The 25,079-nt window shown below is 47.0% G+C and overlaps 1 protein-coding gene across 4 annotated transcripts in view; it reads left to right on the top strand.

The window, feature by feature from the left end:
* PTK2B (protein tyrosine kinase 2 beta) overlaps window positions 1-25,079 on the top strand; it is a 207,370-nt gene that overhangs the window by 123,729 nt on the left and 58,562 nt on the right. For all 4 annotated transcript variants that reach the window (XM_056563778.1, XM_056563776.1, XM_056563777.1 and 1 more), the window contains exons 7-15: window positions 384-438; window positions 753-893; window positions 4,633-4,707; window positions 9,594-9,695; window positions 12,361-12,478; window positions 13,433-13,472; window positions 22,640-22,689; window positions 22,770-22,820; window positions 24,903-25,000. In XM_056563778.1, the coding sequence (XP_056419753.1) occupies window positions 384-438; window positions 753-893; window positions 4,633-4,707; window positions 9,594-9,695; window positions 12,361-12,478; window positions 13,433-13,472; window positions 22,640-22,689; window positions 22,770-22,820; window positions 24,903-25,000 (730 nt within the window). The remainder of the gene's footprint in view (window positions 1-383; window positions 439-752; window positions 894-4,632; window positions 4,708-9,593; window positions 9,696-12,360; window positions 12,479-13,432; window positions 13,473-22,639; window positions 22,690-22,769; window positions 22,821-24,902; window positions 25,001-25,079) is intronic.

Here is a 25,079-nt window from a genome sequence, read left to right as displayed (position 1 = left end):
AGCTGACTGAATACAGATATATTGAGTTTTGTTCAAAACTCGCAGTATAAATCTATATTTATGGGGTGGTCTCCTCAGAGTGGTGACTGACAAATCCATATACCAGTGGTGTTCAAACTGTGGCGCACCTTCTGTTGCAAAACTACAACTCCCAGCATGCCCAGACAGTTGTTGGCTGTCTGGGCATGCTGGGAGTTGTAGTTTTGCAACAGCTGGAAGGCCACAGTTTGGAGACCACTGGATTATAAAGGTATAGTACATTCAGCAGCTTATGCTCCTATAATTCCTGTGTAAGTGCCTGATACATTATAAATAAAACATATCTTATAGATGACTCCTATTCATTTATCTGCCCCACCTTATTATGTTGCATTTGTTTCCAGAAAAGAAGTCGGCCTGGACCTATTTTTCCCCAAACAGATGCAAGAAAGTCTAAAGGTAAAAAAGTTGCAGGGGTAGAACATGACTTCTTATATTGTAATCATTGTGACCCTTCCTGATATATGCCCCTTCCTGATACATGCCCCTTCCTGATACATGTCCCTTCCTGATACATGTCCCTTCCTGATACATGTCCCTTCCCGATACATGCCCCTTCCCGATACATGTCCCTTCCTGATACATGTCCCTTCCTGATACATGCCCCTTCCTTATACATGTCCCTTCCTGATACATGGACTGTAATGCTCCCTTCCCCCTCCTTCTCCATTGGCCTCCCTATTATCTATACCATCTCTATGTTCTTCGCCTAGCCCAAGCAGTTCCGGAAGATGATCCAGCAGACGTTCCAGCAGTACGGCTCCTTGAAAGAGGAGGAATGTATCATGCGGTTCCTGAACACCCTCTCCAGCTTCACCTCCATCGATCAGGAGACCTACAGATGTGAACTGGCGGTGAGGACTTCAGTTTCTGTAATGTTGTTCTAGTTTAGCTAATCCACCCAAACCATGGATGAACTATAAGTCCCAGCACATTATTGGACACATTGGTTCCAAATCAGTTTTTTTCAGCATCCCATTGAAACCATTTAAAGGGATTTTCCATGATAAGGTGACTTTAGTACTTACCTGTCAGACAGTAATGGGTATACTTAGGAAGGATCGGTGCCAGTCTTGGGGTCTTCTTTTTGTGGAATGGCTGTTTCCTCTTGGAGTTTCCTTCTTCCAACAACAAGTCCCAGGATCCCTTATTTGTAAGTGTGAGGTCCCTTTTCTCCCTCCCACACATCAGTCACCCCACCCATTGCAGCACGGCTGAGCTTCCTTAAATGCGTGCTGTGCTTGAAACTACAATTCCCTGCAGCCCTGTGAAGAATGATCTCCCAGCTGTTGCTCCACGCATTCAAGCACTGCCACGCTCCCTTTCAACACCTGACTAGTGATGTAATGTCTTGGGCCGCACTGCAACCAAGACGACACAAATTTTGTATACTGCTAAAAATAAACATCGGGGCAAAGAACACATAAGAATTGCGAGACCGCCATCAAACACAGGTACAGACACTATATTATGATATAGCCCTTGTAGCATAGTCAAATAAAAAAAAATAAAAAACTGGAATACCCCATTAACCCCTTAACGACGCAGGACGTATATTTACGTCCTGCGCCGGCTCCCGCGATATGAAGCGGGATCGCGCCGCGATCCTGCATCATATCGCGTCGGTCCCGGCGCTCATCAACGGCCGGGACCCGCTGCTAATACCACACATCGCCGATCGCGGCGATGTGCGGTATTAACCCTTTAGAAGCGGCGGTCAAAGCTGACCGCCGCTTCTAAAGTGAAACTGAAAGTGACCCGGCTGCTCAGTCGGGCTGTTCGGGACCGCCGCGGTGAAATCGCGGCGTCCCAAACAGCTGACCGGACACCGGGAGGGCCCTTACCTGCCTCCTCGGTGTCCGATCGACGAATGACTGCTCCGTGCCTGAGATCCAGGCAGGAGCAGTCAAGCGCCGATAATGCTGATCACAGACGTGTTAATACACGCCAGTGATCAGCATAGGAGATCAGTGTGTGCAGTGTTATAGGTCCCTATGGGACCTATAACACTGCAAAAAATAATGTAAAAAAAAAAGTGTTAATAAAGGTCATAATAAAAGTTTGAATCACCCCCCTTTTCCCATAAAAAAAATGAAACAGTGTAAAAAAATAAATAAATAAACATATGTGGTATCGCCGCGTGCGTAAATGTCCAAACTATAAAAATATATCATTAATTAAACCGCACGGTCAATGGCGTACGCGCAAAAAACATTCCAAATTCCAAAAAAGCGTATTTTGGTCACTTTTTATACCATAAAAAAAATGAATAAAAAGTGATCAAAAAGTCAGATCAAAACAAAAATCATACCGATAAAAACTTCAGATCACGGCACAAAAAATGAGTCCTCATACCGCCCTGTACGTGGAAAAATAAAAACGTTATAGGGGTCAGAATATGACATTTTTAAACGTATACATTTTCCTGCATGTAGTTAGGATTTTTTCCAGAAGTGCGACAAAATCAAACCTATATAAGTAGGGTATTATTTTAACCGTATGGACCTACAGAATAATGATAAGGTGTAATTTTTACCGAAATATGCACTGCGTAGAAACAGAAGCCCCCAAAAGTTACAAAATGGCGTTTTTTTTTTCAATTTTGTCGCACAATGATTTTTTTTTCCGTTTTGCCGTGCATTTTTGAGTAAAATGACTAATGTCACTGCAAAGTAGAACTGGCGACGCAAAAAATAAGCCATAATATGGATTTTTAGGTGGAAAATTGAAAGGGTTATGATTTTTAAAAGGTAAGGAGGAAAAAACGAAAGTGCAAAAACGGAAAAACCCTGAGTCCTTAAGGGGTTAAAGGGGTACTTCAATGGCCAGCATTTGGAACATTTAGTTTTGAACACGGTGTGCGGGGGTCGCTCACGCCCCCTCGTGATGTCACGCCACGTAAGACTTGCAAGACCACCATCAAACACAAGTACAGGCACTATATTATGAACTACACTAACTTTACAGCCCTTGTAGCATAGTCAAATAAAAAAAAAAAAAAAATGGAATACCCCATTAAAGGGGTACTTCAATGGCCAGCGTTTGGAACATTTAGTTTCGAACACGGTGTGCGGGGGTCGCTCACGCCTCCTCGTGATGTCACACCACATCCCCTTAATGCAAGTCTATGGGAGGGGGCATGGCAGCTATCATGCCCCTTGAATAGACTTGCATTGTGGGGGCGTGGTGTGATGTCACAAGGGGGCGTGGCCGACCCCGCAGTATGTGCACTAGTGGCTAGTGGAGTACACCTTTAAGGTGTTTAATATCTAGGAATTGAAAGAGGGGTTCCCCTTAAGCACCCTCGTCCGGAGCAGAACAGCTACAAAGATGGTCTCAGAATACAAATACAGGCAGTTGATTTAAAAGGTTAATGTGTAATTCCACATTAGGCCTGCGGAGGCACTGCTGTAGAATTGAATAGTTGCTACATTTCCCTGCATAGTGTAGCTGATCACTGGCGATCCAAGCGGGGATATACTCTAGAACAATGGTCTTTAAAGTGTGGCCCTCTAGATTGTCACGATGCCGGCTGGCAGGAGGTGGATCCTCTGTGCCAGAGAGGGATTGGCGTGGACCGTGCTAGTGGACCGGTTCTAAGTCACTACTGGTATTCACCAGAGCACGCCGCAAAGCGGGATGGTCTTGCTGCGGCGGTAGTGACCAGGTCGTATCCACTAGCAACGGCTCAACCTCTCTGGCTGCTGAAGATAGGCGCGGTACAAGGGAGTAGACAGAAGCAAGGTCGGACGTAGCAGAAGGTCGGGGCAGGCAGCAAGGATCGTAGTCAGGGGCAACGGCAGGAGGTCTGGAACACAGGCTAGGAACACACAAGGGAACGCTTTCACTGGCACAATGGCAACAAGATCCGGCGAGGGAGTGCAGGGGAAGTGAGGTATACATAGGGAGTGCACAGGTGAACACACTGATTAGAACCACTGCGCCAATCAGCGGCGCAGTGGCCCTTTAAATCGCAGAGACCCGGCGCGCGCGCGCCCTAGGGAGCGGGGCCGCGCGCGCCGGGACAGGACCGACGGAGAGCGAGTCAGGTACGGGAGCCGGGGTGCGCATCGCGAGCGGGCGCCACCCGCATCGCGAATCGCATCCCGGCTGGAGGCGGTATCGCAGCGCACCCGGTCAGTGGATCTGACCGGGGCGCTGCGGGAGCGAGAGTGTAGCGAGCGCTCCGGGGAGGAGCGGGAACCCGGAGCGCTCGGCGTAACATAGATGTTGCAAAACTTCACCTGCCAGCATGCCCGGACAGCCGTTGGCTGTCCGGGCATGCTGGGAGTTGAAGTTTTGCAACATGTAGAGGGCCACAGTTCAAGACCACTGATATAGGCAGTCCCACATTGATTTTGGTGAGACTTGTCAGTGTGTTCAGCCTAATTTTCCCTAATGTGTATGGGGATCTTTAGATTCTTCCAATGTTCCCCAGGGGTTTCCAAAGATGATTGTGGTGCTTGTTGCCATTTTTGGACACTATGGCCACCAGGTAACCTCTTACTTACAGAACGCAATGCCGTCTGGCAACACAACAAGGATGTTTTACTTTAGGATTTTCATGTAAGTGACTGGATCCTCTCTCTATAGCAAGGATGGAGTATCATGGTGGACCTGGTCATAGGACCCAAGGGGATACGACAACTCACCTCCAAGGACTCCAAGGTAAGTGTTTGTTACTGCTTGGATTGTCAGGGGTTTTGGGGAGGTTACTAGTAACATAGTTCATAAGGTTGAAAAAAGACCAGAGTCCATCAAGTTCAACCGATATCCCTAATGAGTCCCTACTGAGTTGATCCAGAGGAAGGCAAAAAAACCCTCATACTAGAGGTTTAAATTCCTTCCCGAATCCAAATACGGCATCAGAATAAATCCCTGGATCAACGTTCTGTCCCTATAGATCTAGTACCCATAACCAGCGAAGTTATTGTTCTCCAAGAATGCATCCAGACCCCTTTTAAATTCTTTTACAGAGTTCACCATGACCACCTCCTCCGGGAGAGAATTCCACAGTCTCACTGCTCTTACAGTAAAGAACCCCCGTCTGTGCTGGTGTAGAAACCTTCTTTCCTCTAGACATAGAGGATGCCCCCTTGTTATAGATACAGTCCTGGGTATAAATAGATCATGGAGAGATCTCTGTACGGACCCCTGATATATTTATACATAGTTATTAGGTCGCCCCTAAACCTTCTTTTTTCTAAACTAAATAACCCTAATTCTGATAATCTTTCTGGGTACTGTAGTCCTCCCATTCCCCGTATTACTCTGGTTGTCCATCTTTGAACCCTCTCCAGCTCCACTATATCTTTCTTGTACACTGGAGCCCAGTACTGTACACAGTATTCTATGTGTGGTCTGACCAGTACTGTACACAGTATTCTATGTGTGGTCTGACCAGTACTGTACACAGTATTCTGTGTGGTCTGACCAGTACTGTACACAGTATTCTATGTGTGGTCTGACTAGTACTGTACACAGTATTCTATGTGTGGTCTGACCAGTACTGTACACAGTAATCTATGTTTGGTCTGACTAGTGATTTGTACAGAGGTAGAATTATTTTCTTGTCGTGGGCATCTATGCCCCTATTGATGCACCCCATGATTTTATTTGCCTTGGCAGCAACTGCCCGACACTGGTCACTACAGCTAAATTTACTGTTAACTAAGACTCCCAAGTCCTTTTCCACTTCAGTTGTACCAAGTGTTCTCCCATTTAATACATAATCCTAGGCGGATTTTTCCTCCCCATGTGCATCACCTTACATTTATCAGTTTTGAACCTCATCTGACACTTCCCAGCCCAAAACTTCAACCTATCCAGATCCATTTGTAACAGTGCACTGTCTTCTATTGTGTTATCTACTATACACAGTGCTCTGTCCTCTATTGTGTTATCTACTATACACAATGCACAGTCCTCTATAGTGTTTACTGCTTTACAGAGTTTAGTATCATCTGCAAAGATTGCTACTTTACTATTCAACCCCTCTACAAGGTCATTAATAAATATATTAAATAGAACACGACCCAAGACTGAGCCCTGTGGTCCCCACTAATAACAGTCACCCAATCAGAATAAGTATCATTAATAACCCCGCTCTGTTTCCTATCACTGAGCACACACATTCTCCCCCAGCCACATCCTTCTCATGTTATGCGCCAACCTTTTATGTGGCACCGTATCAAAATGCTTTGGAAAAATACAGATATACGACATCCAGCGATTGCCCCTGGTCCAGTCTGGAGCTCACCTCCTCATAAAAGCTGATCAGGTTGAGAGGACCAATCCCTCATAAAGCCATGCTAATATGAGGTCATACATTTATTTTTATCAAGATATTACAAAATAGCATCTCTTAGAAAACCCTCAAACAATTTACATACAACAGAGGTTAAACTAACAGGTCTATAATTCCCGGGGTCACCTTTTGACCCCTTTTTAAATATTGGCACTATAAAGTCCTTGAATATTAAAAACAGCAGTCTGTCTATTACATTACTTAATTCCTTTAGAACATGAGGGTGAATGCCATCTGGGCCTGGTGATTTGTCTATTTTGATTTTTTGTAGGCAGCACTGTACTTCTTCCTGGGTTAGACAGGTGACCTGTACTTCTTCCTGGGTTAGACAGGTGACCTGTACTGCAGAGTTTACCTTATCCCGCTGTATTTCACCTGGCATTTTATTTTCCTGGGTGAATACAGTGGAGAAGAATGTGTTTAATATATTTGCTTTTTCCTGATCCCCGTTTATAATTTCTTCCTCATCACTAGGAAGATGCAACTATAAGGTATTGGTAGGAACCAAAGAAATGCACTGTTAAAGGGGTACTCCGCCCCTAGTTATGTTATCCCCTATCCAAAGGGTAGGGGATAACATGTCTGATTGCGGGGGATCCGGCTGCTGGGGACCCCCGCAATCTCCGGGCAAGCACTGTGGTGTTCATAAACACACAGATGACGTCTCGCCATGCCCCCTCCAATCATGTCCATGGGAGGGGGCGTGACGGCTAGTACCCAGCCATCACACAACCTCCCATAGTAATGAATGGAGGGGGCGTGGCGGCTGTGGTTGCAAGTCATCCGGCACGGAGCAGAGTCCATGGCTCAGTTCCTTATGTTCAGTTGGTTTGGTTCCTTGGTTCATTTTTCGCAGTAGCTTTTTGTTTCAATCCTCAGGGTCTAGTGGGCAAAATAGTCTGTAGTGTCTAGACTCTAGAGGTTCAATGTCCCTGGTGTCCAGTATCTGTGTAGGATAAACCTTCTTATGTGTCTAGTGATTGGTCCCTGGTGTTTAGTGGATAAGTGGCAAAGATAGTGTGGCGATTGGGTGTCCCAGATGGTCCTATGCTGACTTGGGAAGATGCTCTTTTATGTTGGTCCCAGGTATCCAATGTATTGTCGACAAAGACAGTGTCTGGTCTCTAGTGGTTTGGTGTCTCATATGGTCTCTGAAGTCCAGTGGATTGGTGGCAAAAACAGTTCATGTTGTGTAGGGGTTAAGGGGCACAGATGTCCAGAAGCTTAGTGGCATAACATTCTCTGATGTCAAATATTAGGATGTCCCAGGTTGCCCCCAGTGTTCAAGCGCTTGGTTGCAAGACACTCTTTGTAGTCATGTGATTAAGTGCCCCAGTTGGTCCTTGGTTTCCAGTGGGTTGGTGACAAAGACATTGTCTTGCGATTGCATGCCCCAAACGGTTTCTGACAATCTAGTGCTTAAAGACAAGACACTATTGTCTGGTGGTTGGGCCTCTTAGATGGTCTCTTGTGTCCAGTGGAGTAACAGCAAAGACAAAATCTGGTACCTAGTGATTGAGTGTATCAGATGGTCCCTGTTATCCAGTAGATTAGTGGCCATACTTTTTTGGGGGTGTGGGTATTCTAGATGGTCTCTGTTGTCCTGTGGATTGGTGGCAAAAACTATTTTTGGTGTATCTGTGACCCACGTGGTCCCTGGTATCCAGTAGCTTAGTGACAAGACACTCTCTGATGTTAAGTGGTTAGATGTCCGGGCAAAGACAATGTTCAGTGTGTCTAGAGGTGGAATGTCCCAGCTGGTCTGAGGTGTTCATTGTTTTGACCTCAATAGAACTAAACCAGTTGCAACTTTTCTACCATAATATGAGGCATCACTGATTGGTGGCCCCCTATCTACAGAGAGTCAACATGTCCCTTGCTTCCAATAGTGGGTATATGTATCAAGTATTTGCTGTTTATGCAGTTTATTATCGTATCTATTCACATTTTACACCAGCTGGTCTCCAAGGAAAGTTCTCCTTGGTGGTCCCAATTTGCATTGACATGGTATAACCCAGCATACACCCTTCTATAACCCAGCATACACCCCTCTATAACCCAGCATACACCCCTCTATAACCCAGCATACACCCCTCTATAACCCAGCATACACCCCTCTATAACCCTGGATACACCCCTCTGTAACCCAGCATACACCCTTCTATAACCCAGCATACACCTCTCTATAACCCAGCATACACCCCTCTATAACCCAGCATACACCCCTTTATAACCCAGCATACACCCCTCTATAACCCAGGATACACCTCTCTATAACCCAGCATACACCCCTCTATAACCCAGGATACACCTCTCTATAACCCAGCATACACCCCTCTATAACCCAGGATACACCTCTCTATAACCCAGCATACACCCCTTTATAACCTAGGATACACCCCTCTATAACCCAGCATACACCCCTCTATAACCCAGCATACACCCCTTTATAACCCAGCATGCACCCCTCTATAACCCAGCATACACCCTTCTATAACCCAGTATACACCTCTCTATAACCCAGGATACACCCCTCTATAACCCAGCATACACCCCTCTATAACCCAGCATACACCCCTCTATAACCCAGGATACACCTCTCTATAACCCAGCATACACCCCTCTATAACCCAGCATACACCCCTCTATAACCCAGGATACACCTCTCTATAACCCAGCATACACCCCTCTATAACCCAGGATACACCTCTCTATAACCCAGCATACACCCCTCTATAACCCAGAATACACCCCTCTATAACCCAGCATACACCCCTCTATAACCCAACATGCACCCCTCTATAACCCAGCATACACCCTTCTATAACCCAGCATACACCTCTCTATAACCCAGGATACACCCCTCTATAACCCAGCATACAACCCTCTGTAACCTAGGATACACCCCTCTATAACCTAGGATACACCCCTCTATAACCCAGCATACACCCTTCTATAACCCAGCATACACCACTCTATAACCCAGGATACACCCCTCTATAACCCAGCATACACCCCTCTATAACCCAGTATACACCCCTTTATAACCCAGCATACACCCCTCTGGTCATGTCAGATGCATCTATCAGTTCCTGTGTGCCCAACCCTTTACTCAGTACTGGTCTCATATCCTGAAGAAGTCCTGGGTGTGGTGGAGGGAAAGCAATTCGCCTATCGGTGGTGCTGAACCTAAGTAATGGAAGGCAATTAGAGTGATAATTTCCTAGAATCTTCTCTGTCTCTACAGCCCACGTGCTTTACCGAGTTCACACAGATCAAATCCATCAAGTGTTCACTACTGGACGACGGACGAGCATTGCTGATGTTGGGGATATCTGGCGCCCCCCAGGTAAACTACTAGTCATAACATACTGTTTTTATGGTTCTCTTCAGTGGCTCTCTTCTGCTCTTGTGCTCTAAAAAATCAAAAAATCTATTAAATCATGCTAAAAATGAAATCCAAAAGGGGGGTGGTTAAAAGCATAGCAGAAACGCCTTGGCGTTTCTGCTATGCTTTTAACCACCACCCTTTTGGATTTAATTTTTTTTTGCATGATTTAATACACTTTGGGATTTTTTATCATATTTTTTGGGAGCTGGATTTTGCTTTTCTTTCTTTTTGAGGATGTTATTTTATAGCCTGTAGTAAAATTGAATACTGGCAATAGTTTAAGGGTTACGCCAGGGATCCACATAATGTAGCTGAATGAGAAAGTAATATCCCTGTGCTGCATGTGTCAAGATACACAGTATTCACACTGAGGCTGCATTCACACCACGTTTTTACAATACAGTTCCCTTATCAGGTTTTTGATGAAAAAACAATTTCTCAATGCTGGACTAAACTGTATCAAAACATGTGTACGTATGCGGTTTGAAAAATGATGTCCGGTTGCATACATTTTTTAAGAAAAAACTGTATACGTTTTTAACTTTTCAATCCATTATGAATAAAGTTTCACTTGTTTGATTGAAATTTCAAGAAAAAAAACTGCAAAGTAAAAAACGTTTGGTGCAAACTAGATGGAACTGTACGCACATACGGTTCTGTACGGTTCCCATTGACTCCCATGTAAAAAAAAAAAAAAAAAACGTATACAGTTTCAGTACGGTTTTTCACCCGGACCGAAAAACGTGGTAGGCTACGATTTTAGGTGCGGGAAAAAATAGACAAAACCGTACAAGACGCAAAACGGATTCAACCGGATGCATTGTTTAGTGTTCGGTTTTCAATACGGTTCCGTACGGTTTTCAAATTGAAAACGTATATGGGAACCGTATTGCAAAAACGTAGTGTGAATGCAGCCTTACAGTGACAAAGAGAAGATAGTCAGGTGACGCAGTGCATGATGTGGGGTCATCTGTAGAGATGGTAGAGTATCTGCTTATGTCTTTGACCATCTCCAATTACAGACTCCATACAGCTGAGCTACAATAGCGTGCTGCACGTGTCAAGATAGGCAACTTTTACACTAATAGTGGATAAAAAAAAGAGGATAGTCCAGTGCATGATGTGGGGTTATGAGGAAAAGGGGGTAGAGCATCTGCTTATGTCTTTGACCATCTCCGATTCCAGACTCCATATGGCCGAGCTAGAATAGTGTGCTGCATGTGTCAAGATAAGCAGTTTTGACACATTTACATGGACAAATTGAAAAGGATAGCACAGTGATGCAGTGCATGGGGTGGGGTTATCAGGAAAAGGGGGTAGAGAGTCTGCTTATGTATCTGACCATCTCCAATTCCCAACTCCATGTGGCTGATCCACAATAGTGTGCTGCATGTGTCAAGATAAGCAGCTTTCACACATTTACAATGACAAATTGAAGAGGATAGCACAGTGATGCAGTGCATGGGTTGGGGTTATCAGGAAAAAGGGAGAGTCTGCCTATGTATCTGACCATCTTCAGCTCCATACTCCATGTGGCTGAGCTGCCACACTGTACTGCATATGTCAAGATAAGCAGCTTTCACATTGACCGCAGTGAAGAAAAAAGAGGATAGGCCAGTGCATGAGGTTGGGTTATCAGGAAAAGGGGGTAGAGTATCTGCTTAGGTCCTTGACCATCTCCACTTCCAGACTTCATATGGCCGAGCTACAATAGTGCGCTGCATGTGTCAAGATAAGCAGTTTTCACACATTTACATCGACAAATTGAAAAGGATAGCACAGTGATGCAGTGCATGGGGTGGGGTTATCAGGAAAAGGGGGTAGAGAGTCTGCTTATGTATCTGACCATCTCCAATTCCCAACTCCATGTGGCTGATCAACAATAGTGCGCTGCATGTGTCAAGATAAGCAGCTTTCACACTGGCAGTGGATAAAAAAAGAGATAGGCCAGTGCATGAGGGGGGGGGGGGGGTTATCTGGAAACGGGGGAAGAGTATCTGCCTATGTCCTTGACCATTTCCTCTTCCAGACTTCATATGGCCGAGCTACAATAGTGCGCTGCATGTGTCAAGATAAGCAGTTTTCACACATTTACAATAAAAATTGAAGAGGATAGAACAGTGATGCAGTGCATGGGGTGGGGTTATCAGGAAAAAGGGAGAGTCTGCTTATGTATCTGACCATCTTCTGCTCCTTACTCCACCTGGCTGAGCTGTCATACTGTACTGCATATGTCAAGATAAGCAGCTTTCACACCGTTACAAAGGGAAAAGGATAGCCAAGTGACATAGGGCATGGGGTGGGGTCATCGGGAGGATGTCTGATGACATCACTGGGCTGTCTCCAGTTCCAGCTTCCATGTGCCCAAGCTGCAATACCACACACAACCTATGGACATGTGTGGCACTGTTTTTTTATTTTTTTGGAAGAAAGCCGCCATGTTTTTCTACAACTTCGGTGCAATCCTATAGTTCACCATGTCGCTCCTGAGAGGATAGTCATTTGTTATCGACCTCTCAGCAGTACCACCTCGCAGGCTCTTCTATAGGATGTGTTTTCTCTGTATAACTTCATATATCAATCCTGTATTTATAGAAGGATCTGATGTAATTGCGATTTGTAGCCTTTAGCTATCAAGACGACGTCCCTGGCGGTGGCAGAAAACATGGCGGATCTCATCGATGGATACTGCCGGCTGCAGAACGAGTCTCAGGAATCTCTAATAGTCTATCCTGGAAAAGGTGAATCTATAGAAAGCCCAATCTCACCGTACAATAAGGCGGTGTTTCCCAACAAAGGTTGCAAAACTACAACTCCCAGCATGCCCGGACAGCCAACGGCTGTCCGGGCATACTGGGAGTTGTAGTTTTGCAACATCCGGAGGCACCCTGGTTGGGAAACACTGCTATAAGGATACACAGGTCCTATGTTAAAGGGGTACTCTGGTGAATTTTATAATTTTTTTATTTATTTTTTTAATCAACTGGTGCAAGGAAGTTAAACAGATTTGTAAATTACTTCTATATAAAAATCTTAATCCTTCCAGTACTTATCAGCTGCTGTATGCTCCAGAGGAAGTTGTGTAGTTCTTTCCAGTCTGACCACAGTGCTCTCTGTGGGTACATGGCAGTATATGGGCCCATGTACACAGGGCCGGATTAAGAGCATCAAGGGCCTGGTGCTGAAGATTTTGGCGGGCTTAAAGTAGCCACGACCTGACAGCTTGATTGCGGCCATTTGTGGGTCACTGTCGGACTCCATTTACTTACATTATGTGCGAAACAGCACGATACACAGAGTGTGACATAGGTAGGCAGTTGGGTAGGTTGCTAGCTAGGTAGGTAGCAAGCTAGGTTGTTTGCTAGGTAAGTGGTTATCCAGGTAACTAGTTTGCTTGCTAACTAGGTAGGTATCCAGCCACTTAGCTAGGTAAGTCCCTATGAGGGCCGTTTTTACACATTGGTGGGCCAAGTGCAAGGCCGCTAGGCCTATTTTACCATAGGGGCCTGGAGCTGCAGCCCCATCTGCCCCTACATTAATCCGGCCCACATGGCCCAGATCCAGGACCCTAACGCAAGGTCTTTACTGGGACCCCCAACTACTGTGCATCATATATAATGCTGGCCTCTACTTTAGTCTACTGCATTACTTGTATTACATGAATATTGACGCTCTTGTATTATTTTATATCACAGAAAATGACAAGCGGATCAGTCTGCCCAGAATACCAACCCAGTAAGTAAAACCTCCTCAATAAAACAATGACCTATTTCCAGCCTCCCTCTCCATCAGATTGCAGCGCTCAAATTAAACCTGATGAAGAGGGAGGCTGCCCTCAAAACCTGTCTTATTTTTATTGTATTATAATAATAAATAGTCCAAGATGTGCTACTTTATTCCATTGGAAGCGCCTGGCTTTCACTGGACTTTTCTCTTTCTTATTATTTAATACATATACTTTCCAACATTTACATTTCATGTTGGAAAGCATAAACATATATGACATTCTACATAGAGATTCTAGAGACTACATAGAAAACATTAAAAAAAAACAACAAAAAAACATACCATTTTACATAACATTGAAGTACGGGTACAGAGTGCAGCAAGAAGAAGAAGAAAAAGAAAAAGAAATATCAATGTGTAGCATGATACGTGGTTTTTACCCAGACCAGATTCCAGTGAAGAAAGGCATTGTTAAAGGGGTACTCCGCTGCTCGGCGTTTGGAACAAACAGTTCCGAATGCTGGAGCCGGCGCCGGGAGCTTGTGACGTCACAGCCCTGCCCCTCCTGGTGTCACGCCCCGCCCCCTCGATACAAGTCTATGGGAGGGGGTGTGACGGCTGTCACGCCCCCTCCCATAGACTTGTATCGAAGGGGCGGGCATGACATCAGGAGGGGGCGGGGCTATGACATCACAAGCTCCCGTCTCCAGCATTCGGAACAGTTTGTTCCAAACACTGAGCAGTGGAGTACCCCTTTAATTCTATTTGTGCTATTACTTGCTCATATCTACAGGTTACATTTATAGCGGTTTTTACCCATAGCTATTACCTTTTAGCTATTTTTGCTGATTTACTAAGAGTGCTCTGTAGGTTTCTTTGTGGGTTTTAATTCCCTACAATTTATTTTACACGGTATTTACTAAGGTTTCCTTACATTTTCCACTTTTCCCTACATTTTGCATTTTTTTTTTACACATGCTCTGATCTGTCAGGTTTTCTTCAGCTCAAAACCACCACATTTTCTGTGGAAACCCTAGTAAATATGTTGGGTTTTTGTGAAAAATGTCGGGAACACGCCCCTTTTGTGTGGCCATGCCCCCTTTCTCCAACAGACATGCCCCTTTTTCTGGTTTCTCAGTAAAATGGAGAGTTGGTTGGGTTTTCCCATTTCTGCCGTAGACGGAATTCTGGTGCACATTCTGGCGCAGACAGAATTTCTGGCGGAAATTTGGCGCACAAGCCGACAAAAAAAATGTTGGGTTTACAATAGTAAATCAGGGCCAATATATGTGCTAATTGGTCTTTTCTTCCCACTACTGTAGTGATAAAATAGAGAGGACAGGAGTGGACAGTATGGGAGCGGATGGACGGCATGACAGGGGGAGTAAGGGAAGCAAGAAGGGGGTTAATGGTGAGACAAGGGGAGCTCAGAGGTGGAGGGGTCAGAGGAAGGTGAAGGGGCGGCCCAAGGAGGAGGTGTTAAAAGGGGCAAGTGTGGCGGAAATAAGTCAGTCCCGGAGTAGAGGAGAAGTTTGATACACGGAGCACACAGTCCCCTTGTGTTGCCATGACTGACCTGGGTGGCCTGGTGGAGAGTGTCCGGGAGGAGGCCCAGCGGAGAGGTTTCCGGTGGCTGGATGAGCTCCTGGGGTCGGTGTCGGCTGGAGCGGCCCCGGCTGCGGCGGTGGAGAGGCGATCCAGCGGTAGGAGGTGCCGGCGTCCGGAGCGGCTGAGCCCCGAGGTGATCCCAGGGATGAGGAGGAGGCATGGGAGCCCCGTGAGGGACCCTCTGGCTGCCGCTGGTCAGTCCTCAGCTCGGGAGGAATCCGGGAGAGCGGCCTGGCCCGGAGGTTCCTGAGGCGCCTGCGCCGCAGCCTAGTATTTCCGGCGGCGCAGGACGTCATCAAAGTGAGATGGGCTCGGCGTACGGCCAGGAGGAGCAGCGTGTCACCCGCGGCCCGGCGGGTGACCAGGCGGGTCAGGTGGGGGCCCGGAGCACTGAAGATCGGGAGCGGAGTTCTGGCCGTGGCTGCAGCGCGGAGGGGGGACTGGAGGCCACAACCGGGCTCCGGAGTGGGGCCTTGAGTGAGCATTCTTCTGAAGAGGAGAGGGATGTCACTGTGGCCCAGGGCGGTGCAGGTGGCCGGCGGCGGTCCACCGAGGGGACTGCTGCAGTTCGGGGGGCAGTCGGCCCAGCCCCCAGTGCTTCTGAGGAGGACGCTTCTGAGGAGGAGCCTGTACTACAGGGGAGGTCGGCTGGCGAGTCGGAAATCCGCAGTCATGGTTCCGGGCCACGGTCTGCTGTGCGTCGAGTGGAGGCTGTGGTGGCTGCGACTGGGGGCCCTGGGCCCCGGAGTAATGATGGTGAGGATGGAGCTGGAGCTGCTGGAGATACATCCCCTGGCCCGTCGGCTGCAGTGAGGTTGGGTGAGTGCACCACCATCTCTGGCATAGGTGGGGGGGAGCAGGGGTTGTGGGAGGGTATACATACTTTGTTGCGGGATGTGCAGGGTTTATTGCGGGAGCGGCGGGTCAGTCGGGGTCGCCTGCGGCAGTGTGGGGAGCTGCTGGTGGGGCTGCGCTTGGCAAGAGTGGGGATAAGGTGGCTGCGCCACAGTCAGCCGCGGTGGGGGGCTCAGGTACAGTAGCGGGGGCTGCGGATGGGCCCACTGGGGCTCTAGTTCAGCGGTGGCACCGGTGGTGGCAGCGGATCGTGGGGGTGAGGACGTTAGGATGGCTGTCTATGTGTGTTTTGAGGGGCCGTTGGGGGCGCATTTGAAGGAGGAGGTAAGGGAAAAAATTTGGAGGGGGGAGTATGTCGAGATTTTCTTGCTCCTCCCCCTGGAGAAATTTAATCTGGATAGGGTGAAGCCGGAGGATTTGAAGAAAGAGGAGGAGGAACGCCGGCGGTATCGGCTGATACTGCGGACGTTCGCTAATTGGTTGCAAGCGTTCACGATTTTGGCAAGTGTTATAGGGGAGAGGGCGCCCGAGAATTGCTCGGGTTTGTTTTGCTATCTGGATTCTGTAGCGGAAGCCTATCGGGTCTATGGCGGCACTGCTTGGCTCCGTTATGATGAACAGTTCCGGCAGAGGAAAGCGGTGAGGCCTTCGCTGCAATGGGACCACAAGGATATTAGCCTGTGGATGCGGTTGATGGCGGCGCCGAGGGCAGGAGGGAGTCAGCAGCCCTTTTGGGAGGGGGCCGGTGGCTCGGGTGCAGGGTCTGGGCGGCCGGCAGGGGGTGCAAAGGGCTTTTGCTGGCAGTTCAATGAGGGACAGTGCAAGTTTGGGAGCTACTGCCGCTTCAAGCACGAATGTTCAGGGTGCGGGGGCGCATGCTTTGGCAAGATGTTTCAGGAAGGGAAAAGGGAAAGGAGGTAACGTTGAACATAAGAGGGAAGACGCCGGTGATGGTGGGAAGGATGCGGACGTTTCTCGACCGTTATCCAAATAGGCGGGTGGCGGTTCTGTTAGCGGAGGGTTTTGAGTTTGGGTTTCGGATTCTGTGTGAGTTGAAGCGCTCGGTAGGATAGGTGAGGAATCTTTCTTCGGCATTGAAGCAGCCGGGGGTTGTCTGGGAGAAGTTGATGAAGGAGGTGAAGTCGGGGCGCATGGCCGGCCCGTTTCCGGGCATGCCTTTGGATAACGTGCAGGTGTCGCCCTTGGGGTTGGTGCCCAAGAAGGAACCGGGTAAGTTTCGGCTCATTCACCATCTGTCTCACCCGGCTGGGGAGTCTGTGAATGATGGGATTGATCCGAAACTGTGTGCGGTGTCTTACACGTCTTTTGATAGGGCAGTTGAGTGGGTGCGCAGGGACGGGACCGGGGCGTTGTTAGCAAAAACGGATGTGGAGGCGGCGTTTCGGTTGCTTCCGGTGCACCCTCAGAGTTTTTATTTGTTGGGTTGATGTTGGGAGGGTCAGTTTTTTGTGGATAGGTGTCTGCCCATGGGATGTTCCATCTCGTGCGTCTACTTTGAGTATTTCGGCACTTTTCTGGAGTGGGTTGTGCGGACGGAGTCGCAGGTGGACTCCGTTCTGCATTATCTCGACGATTTTTTGTTCATTGTTCCGCGGGGTCCGGCGTTATGTGCGGTTTTGTTGCAGACCATGGAGCAGTTGGCTGGGCATTTTGGGGTGCCGCTAGCGGCAGACAAGACGGAGGGGCCTGCGACGGTGTTGAAGTTTTTGGGTATCATCATTGATAGTGAGGCGCTGGAGTGTCGTTTGCCGGAAGATAAGTTGGCGGACCTCAAAGAGGCGGTGGCTTTGGCGGTTAAGGTTAGGAAATTGCAGTTGAGGGAGTTGCAGTCCTTGTTGGGGAAGTTGAATTTTGCCTGCCGCATTATGCCGATGGGCAGGGTGTTTTGTAGGCGGCTGGCGGCGGCCTCGGGAAGCGTTCGGAGGCCGCATCATTATGTGCGCTTGTCTGCGGATGTGCGGGAGGACTTGAAGGTGTGGGGACGGTTTTTGGAGCAGTATAATGGAAGGACGATGCTTATGGAGCGGATGGTGTACAACACGGAGTTGGAACTTTTTACTGACGCATCGGGCAGTTGCCGTTTTGGGGCGTTTTTTCAAGGCAGCTGGTGCGCGGGCGAGTGGCCGGGGTCGTGGAAAACGGAGGGGTGGGTGAGCAACTTGGCGCTCTGGAGTTATTTCCGGTGGTGTTAGCGGTGGAAATCTGGGGCGAGCGGCTGCGCAATCGGAAGGTCTGCTTCCGGTGCGATAACATGGGGGTGGTACAGGCGGTTAACTCTCAGACAGCGCACTCTCCCCCGCTGGTAAGATTGTTGCGCCATTTAGTGTTAGCGGTGTTTGGAGCTGAATATTCAGTTTGTGGCGTTGCATGTGCCTGGGGTGCAGAATACTATCGCTGACGCTCTTTCTCGCTTTCAGTGGGAGCGGTTTCGGGAGTTGGCGCCAGAAGCAGACGCCCAGGGGTTTCCTTGCCCAGTGTGGATGTGGACGCTGGTTTCAGAGTGGCCATGGGTTTAGTGCAGCGTTCTGTCAGTGAGGCGACTTGGGGGGGTTATTGTGCTGTTTGGCGAGAATGGGAGTCGGTGGTGCGTGAGGTTGGACACGTTGGTGTGGAGGGTGATTGGGAGGTGTTTCTGTTGTTTTTTGTGGGCCGTTTGTTCAGTGACGGGGTGTCTCCGTCTGGTTTGTCCCGTCAGATTTCGGCGATTGCTTTTTGGTTCAAATTGCGGGGTGAGGCAGGCAGCTACAGGTTTTCGGCGGGGGGCCCGGAAGCGGGATTCCCGGCGCCCGGTGTCGTATCCGTTGTTGTTGAGAGTGGGTGATGTGTTACATCGGGTGTGTGTTTCGGATTTCGAGGTTGTTTTGTTCAGGGTCACTTTTTCATTGACCTTCTTTGGTGCTTTTAGAGTGGGGGAATTGGTGTCTCCTAGTGAGAGGGTGGCAGGTGGCTTGATGTGGACGGATGTGAGAGTGGTGGAGTCGATATTGGAGTGTCGGCTCAGGCGGTCCAAGACTGATCAGGCGGGCAGGGGTGTGCTGGTGCGCATGGCGGCCCTGAATGGGTCCAACATGTGTCCGGTTAAGTGTCGTTTCCGGATTTTGCGGCGGTGCGGCCGCCAGGTGGTGCTTCGCTTTTGGTACATAGGAATGGGGAGTGTCTTTCCAGGTTTCAATTTAGTCAGGTGTTTCGGAAGTGTTTGGTCTTGGTGGGTGAGGAGCCGGGGGTCTTAAGTTCACATTCTTTTAGGATAGGGGCAGCTACGGAGGCTTCACAATGGGGCTTAGGGCCGGAGGTAGTGAAGAAGATTGGTAGGTGGGAATCGGATAGGTTTAAACTTTACGTGAGACCTCATTTGTTACGATGGTGTGGTGGTGTTTTTTTTTTTTTGTTTGTTATTTTGTTTTCTTTCTTTGTTTCTTTTAGGTGGCGCTTCTTGTTTGATTTGGATCGCTGGACACTCGTATGTGAGGAGAGGCAGCTGTCGGGCTGCTGTTTGCCCGGACGGTAGACAGCTGGGGTTACCTAGAGCAGAGGCGCAGGTTAGGTGGATGGGAAAGGGGGGCTTATTGTGGTCGGGACTCCTTCCATTTATACAGTCCTTTGTGGAGTTGGAGACCGGGCTCCGAACGTGTTGGTAGTTCATGCGGGGGGGGGGGGGGGGGGGTAACGACCTGGGGTTGCGGACCTCTCTGTCCATTATGAGGGATATCAAATTGGATTTATTGCGTTTGTGGTCGTTGTTCCCCGGCTTGCTCCTTGATTGGTCGGACATTGTGGCGCGGTTAGTGTGGCGTAATGCTAGGTCTGTGAAGCGTTTGAATAAGGCTAGGGCTCAAGTGAATAAGGTGGTGGGGCGGTTTGTGGCGCGGAATGGGGGCTTTGTGGTGAGACATGTGGATTTGGAGGTGCCTTTGCCGGAATTTATGGATGAGGATGGAGTGCATCTGAATGATATTGGCATGGACCTGTGGACCTTGGGTATCATAGAGGTGGTTGAGAAAGCTGTGTGGTTGTGGGCGGGCGGGCACGTGTAAGGAGTCACACGTGCCTATCGTGGCTGGAGGAGGGGGAAGAGGAGGTATGGAAGGAGAAGGAGGCGTGGTGATGTTATTGTGTAGCTGGGGCGGTACCCAGCTGGGCTTGGAAAACCCCTGCGGCATGGTCCCAAAGGGAGGAGAAGGTCTCTGAAGGTGGTGTCCTGGGGTTAAGTTTATGGACAACCCAGGGCAAAGTAGGAGATCAGAAGGTCAAGTTGCCTCTAATTCCCCCTCCTTTTGGAATGAGATAAAATATGTTTTTGCACTAATTTTTGCACTGTTATTTATGATGATGGTTATTTTCAAGTTATGTTTGGTGTTATTTAATAAAATGGCCACTGTGGCCTTTTCACCCAACAAGAGAGTCTGTGTGTTTGTTACGGGAAGGTTTATGGTGGAAGGGGGTGGAAGGAAGCGGAGCTTTACGCTCCCCCAGTCATGACCTGTAGGTGGCAGCATAATACAACAAAACATTTTCTATAGTTACGTGCAGGTCTCCTCAGTATGAGACATTGGGGGAGATTTATCAAAACCTGTCTTAAGATAGGGGATAAGTTGTACATCCCGGAGTTATCCTTTAAAGCAGTTTTCAGATTTTGTGTATTCTAAGATTGTTCTGTAAGTTTCTAATTTCTTAGTGTAATGATCCTTTACTATGTGCAAAATCTCTGCTTGCTGTCATTAAATGGAAACATTTGTGTTTACATCCAGAGGCCGAAACCCCATACAAACCCTATGCTTCTCAAAGCTGAGGGTGTTACAATTGTATCCAGTCTAGACAATGCTCTGTGAGCTAAATTGCCTTGACCCCCTGACTAATACATTGTACATAACTAGTCCTGCTCTCAGCTGAGAAGTGATACAATTGTATCCAGTCTAGACAATGCTCTGTGAGCTAAATTGCCTTGACCCCCTGACTAATACATTGTACATAACTAGTCCTGCTCTCAGCTGAGCAGTGATACAATTGTATCCAGTCTAGACAATGCTCTGTGAGCTAAACATCCTGGACTCCAGACTGATACATTGTACATAGCTCGTCCTGCTCTCAGCTGAGAAGTGATGCAATTGTATCCAGTCTAGACAATGCTCTATGAGCTAAACATCCTGGACTCCAGACTGATACATTGTACATAGCTAGTCCTGCTCTCAGCTGAGAAGTGATGCAATTGTATCCAGTCTAGACAATGCTCTGTGAGCTAAACATCCTGGACTCCAGACTGATACATTGTACATAGCTCGTCCTGCTCTCAGCTGAGAAGTGATACAATTGTATCCAGTCTAGACAATGCTCTGTGAGCTAAACATCCTGGACTCCAGTTGATACATTGTACATAGCTCGTCCTGCTCTCAGCTGAGAAGTGATACAATTGTATCCAGTCTAGACAATGCTCTGTGAGCTAAACATCCTGGACTCCAGTTGATACATTGTACATAGCTCGTCCTGCTCTCAGCTGAGAAGTGATACAATTGTATCCAGTCTAGACAATGCTCTGTGAGCTAAACATCCTGGACTCCAGACTGATACATTGTACATAGCTCGTCCTGCTCTCAGCTGAGAAGTGATGCAATTGTATCCAGTCTAGACAATGCTCTGTGAGCTAAACATCCTGGACTCCAGACTGATACATTGTACATAGCTCGTCCTGCACTCAGCTGAGAAGTGATACAATTGTATCCAGTCTAGACAATGCTCTGTGAGCTAAACATCCTGGACTCCAGACTGATACATTGTACATAGCTCGTCCTGCTCTCAGCTGAGAAGTGATGCAATTGTATCCAGTCTAGACAATGCTCTATGAGCTAAACATCCTGGACTCCAGACTGATACATTGTACATAGCTAGTCCTGCTCTCAGCTGAGAAGTGATGCAATTGTATCCAGTCTAGACAATGCTCTGTGAGCTAAACATCCTGGACTCCAGACTGATACATTGTACATAGCTCGTCCTGCTCTCAGCTGAGAAGTGATACAATTGTATCCAGTCTAGACAATGCTCTGTGAGCTAAACATCCTGGACTCCAGTTGATACATTGTACATAGCTCGTCCTGCTCTCAGCTGAGAAGTGATACAATTGTATCCAGTCTAGACAATGCTCTGTGAGCTAAACATCCTGGACTCCAGTTGATACATTGTACATAGCTCGTCCTGCTCTCAGCTGAGAAGTGATACAATTGTATCCAGTCTAGACAATGCTCTGTGAGCTAAACATCCTGGACCCCAGACTGATACATTGTACATAGCTCGTCCTGCTCTCAGCTGAGAAGTATATACAATTATATCCAGTCTAGCAATTTTTCTAACAAAGATAATTTATTTACCATGAGGAGTGCAATAGCAAATAGCAAAAATGAGTTTTAATGACAGTGTCCATTTAAATTATGACATTCTTGCTTGCTGTCGGCACCACCAGGGGGAGCTCACCGCATACAGTTAAACCAATGAACTGGATAATAGCTCAGTATGCAGTAAACTCCCCCGAGTGTTATCATTTAACTGTTTGTAACTGTATATAACATTATGCAGCAGATTTGGTGCTCTGTATCAGATCTGGATCCCACAACGTTTAGAACAACGCAATGAGATATAATTCAGCCCTAAATCTTGGACCTAAGAATGACCTGAATATTTTACATTTCTTATCACCTTTTCAGGGACGTCCCGGAGGAGAGGAGGTCAAGGCTGGAGGAAGGCAGCAGCTTTGGTGAGTTGTAGTTTCCATTAGTTCAGTAGTAATAATAATAATAATATAATCGTTCACTTACCTCTCTCCCCCCAATCTAGAGTCTGACATATATGCGGAAATACCGGAGGAGTCGGAGCAGAGGTCCACAGGTGCGTCCCATACATTATGTAACATGGATATGTGTAGAATAGCAGAGCTGAATTTGTCATTAAAGGGGTTATCCAGGAAAAACTTTTTTTATATATATCAACCGGCTCCAGAAAGGTAAACAGATTTGTAAATTACTTCTATTAAAAAATCTTAATCCTTTCAGTACTTATGAGCTTCTGAAGTTAAGGTTGTTCTTTTCTGTCTAAGTGCTCTCTGATGACACCTGTCTCGGGAAACGCCCAGTTTAGAAGCAAATCCCCATAGCAAACCTCTTCTGGGCGTTTCCCGAGACAGGTGTCATCAGAGAGCACCTAGACAGAAAAGAACAACCTTAACTTCAGAAGCTCATAAGTACTGAAAATATTAAGATTTTTTAATAGAAGTAATTTACAAATCCGTTTAACTTTTTGGAGCCAGTTGATTCCTGGAATACCCCTTTAATTCTTTCTGATTCCTGCATCGTGAGAAGTCACCAAATTAAAGGGACATTCATGGCATAGTGGCATCCCGACCTATGACGTACATGTACGTTATGTATTATATTGGCCGCCACTAAAAGTGCACTGCTGCGCCCGATAATCACTGATAGCCAGCCATCTTGCCTCCGGACCTAGGGGGGGTTTCGTCCCCCAGCCCCCCCCCCCTCACAGCGATCGCTCCTATCAGCTAGTCAAATCTGAATAGCTGATGGCAGCGTTACGCACATAAAAATTCTAAGCAGCGCGGTGTGTGTGTCCCGATCACGGGGATCGGGACACACACACTGCTCTACTAGGAGACCCCAGTGTCCCCCTTCCCCCCGGTGTCCCTTACCTGTCCGGAGCTGGCGGCGCTGTGCCCGACGGCATGCTTTACTTTCACTTTCATTTTCTTATTTTTTTTTTAAGTTGTACAACAGCTTCCCTAGTGTCCAAAACCTGGTACTGCATACTGCATGTTTTGGGCACTAGACACTATGGGGAGCTGTTGTACAGAAGTAAAAAAAAAAAAAATTAAAAATTTTAATTTAATAAATATATATATATATACACATACCTATATATTCAAAATGTTATTGTTCCCCCAAAAAATTAGATTTTGAACTTTTGTAGAAAATTAGAAAACATGCTCATAATCATAGAAGCCTTCTAATGTCGTAAAAAAAAGTAAAAGAATGTTTAACAAATGACGCCAGCATAAAGTAGACATGTGGTGGATGTGAACTCATAACTACATTTTTTTGTCATGACTATTTCTCTTACAAGTAGAGAGTTTCAAACAGAGAAATGAAAATTTTTTCAATTTTTCACAATATTTTTGAGTTTTTCACAAAAATCACTTCATGTATCAACAAAAATTTACCGCTAATATAAAGTACAATATGTCTCGAAAAAACAATCTCTGAATCAGTTTGAAAAGGTAAAAGCCGTCCAAACTTATTACCACTTAAAGAGACACACGTCAGATTGATGAAAAAACGGACTGGGTCATGAAGGCCAAAACTAGCTGGGTCATGAAGGGGTTAAAGGGGTGTTCCAGGAAAAAAAAGGTTTTTTATATCAACTGGATCCAGAAAGTTAAACAGATTTGTAAATGACTTCTATTAAAAAATCTTAATCCTTCGAATAATTATCAGCTGCTGAAGTTGAGTTGTTCTTTTCTGTCTGACAACAGTGCTCTCTGCTGACATCTCTGTCTGTCTCGGGAACTGCACAGAGTAGAAGAGGTTTGCTATGGGGATTTGCTTCTACTCTGGACAGTTCCCGAGACAGGTGTCATCAGAGAGCACTTAGACAGAAAAGAACAACTCAACTTCAGCAGCTCATAAGTACTGAAAGGATTAAGATTTTTTTAATAGAAGTAATTTACAAATCTGTTTATCTTACTGGAGCCAGTTGATCCAGTTCACTCCAGCTGCCGAGCTGCAATGCAACACATGACCTGAGCACAAGAGTGGCGCTGTTTCTAAATGAACGCAGCTGTTTTCTAATCCTGGATCGTCCATTTTCCTGTGAGTAATTGAGGACAAAGTCAGCTCTGCTACATGTAGCTCTTTCATAGTCAGGAATGTTTCCATTGGCCGCTTGTTTTTCCATTTGCAGCTCACCGCTACACCATGAGCCGGGACGACGTTGTGTTGGGACGGATCCTTGGAGAAGGCTTTTTCGGAGAAGTGTATGAAGGAGTATATAAGAATGGGGTGTGTGTTACATAACCGTATACCTCTGTCCATAGCAACCAATCACAGCACAGCCCAAAGCAACTGATCACACCACAGC

The sequence above is a fragment of the Hyla sarda genome, chromosome 3, assembly GCF_029499605.1.
Source record: "Hyla sarda isolate aHylSar1 chromosome 3, aHylSar1.hap1, whole genome shotgun sequence".
Taxonomy (NCBI): domain Eukaryota; kingdom Metazoa; phylum Chordata; class Amphibia; order Anura; family Hylidae; genus Hyla; species Hyla sarda.
This window is presented reverse-complemented; position numbering and strand designations above follow the sequence as displayed.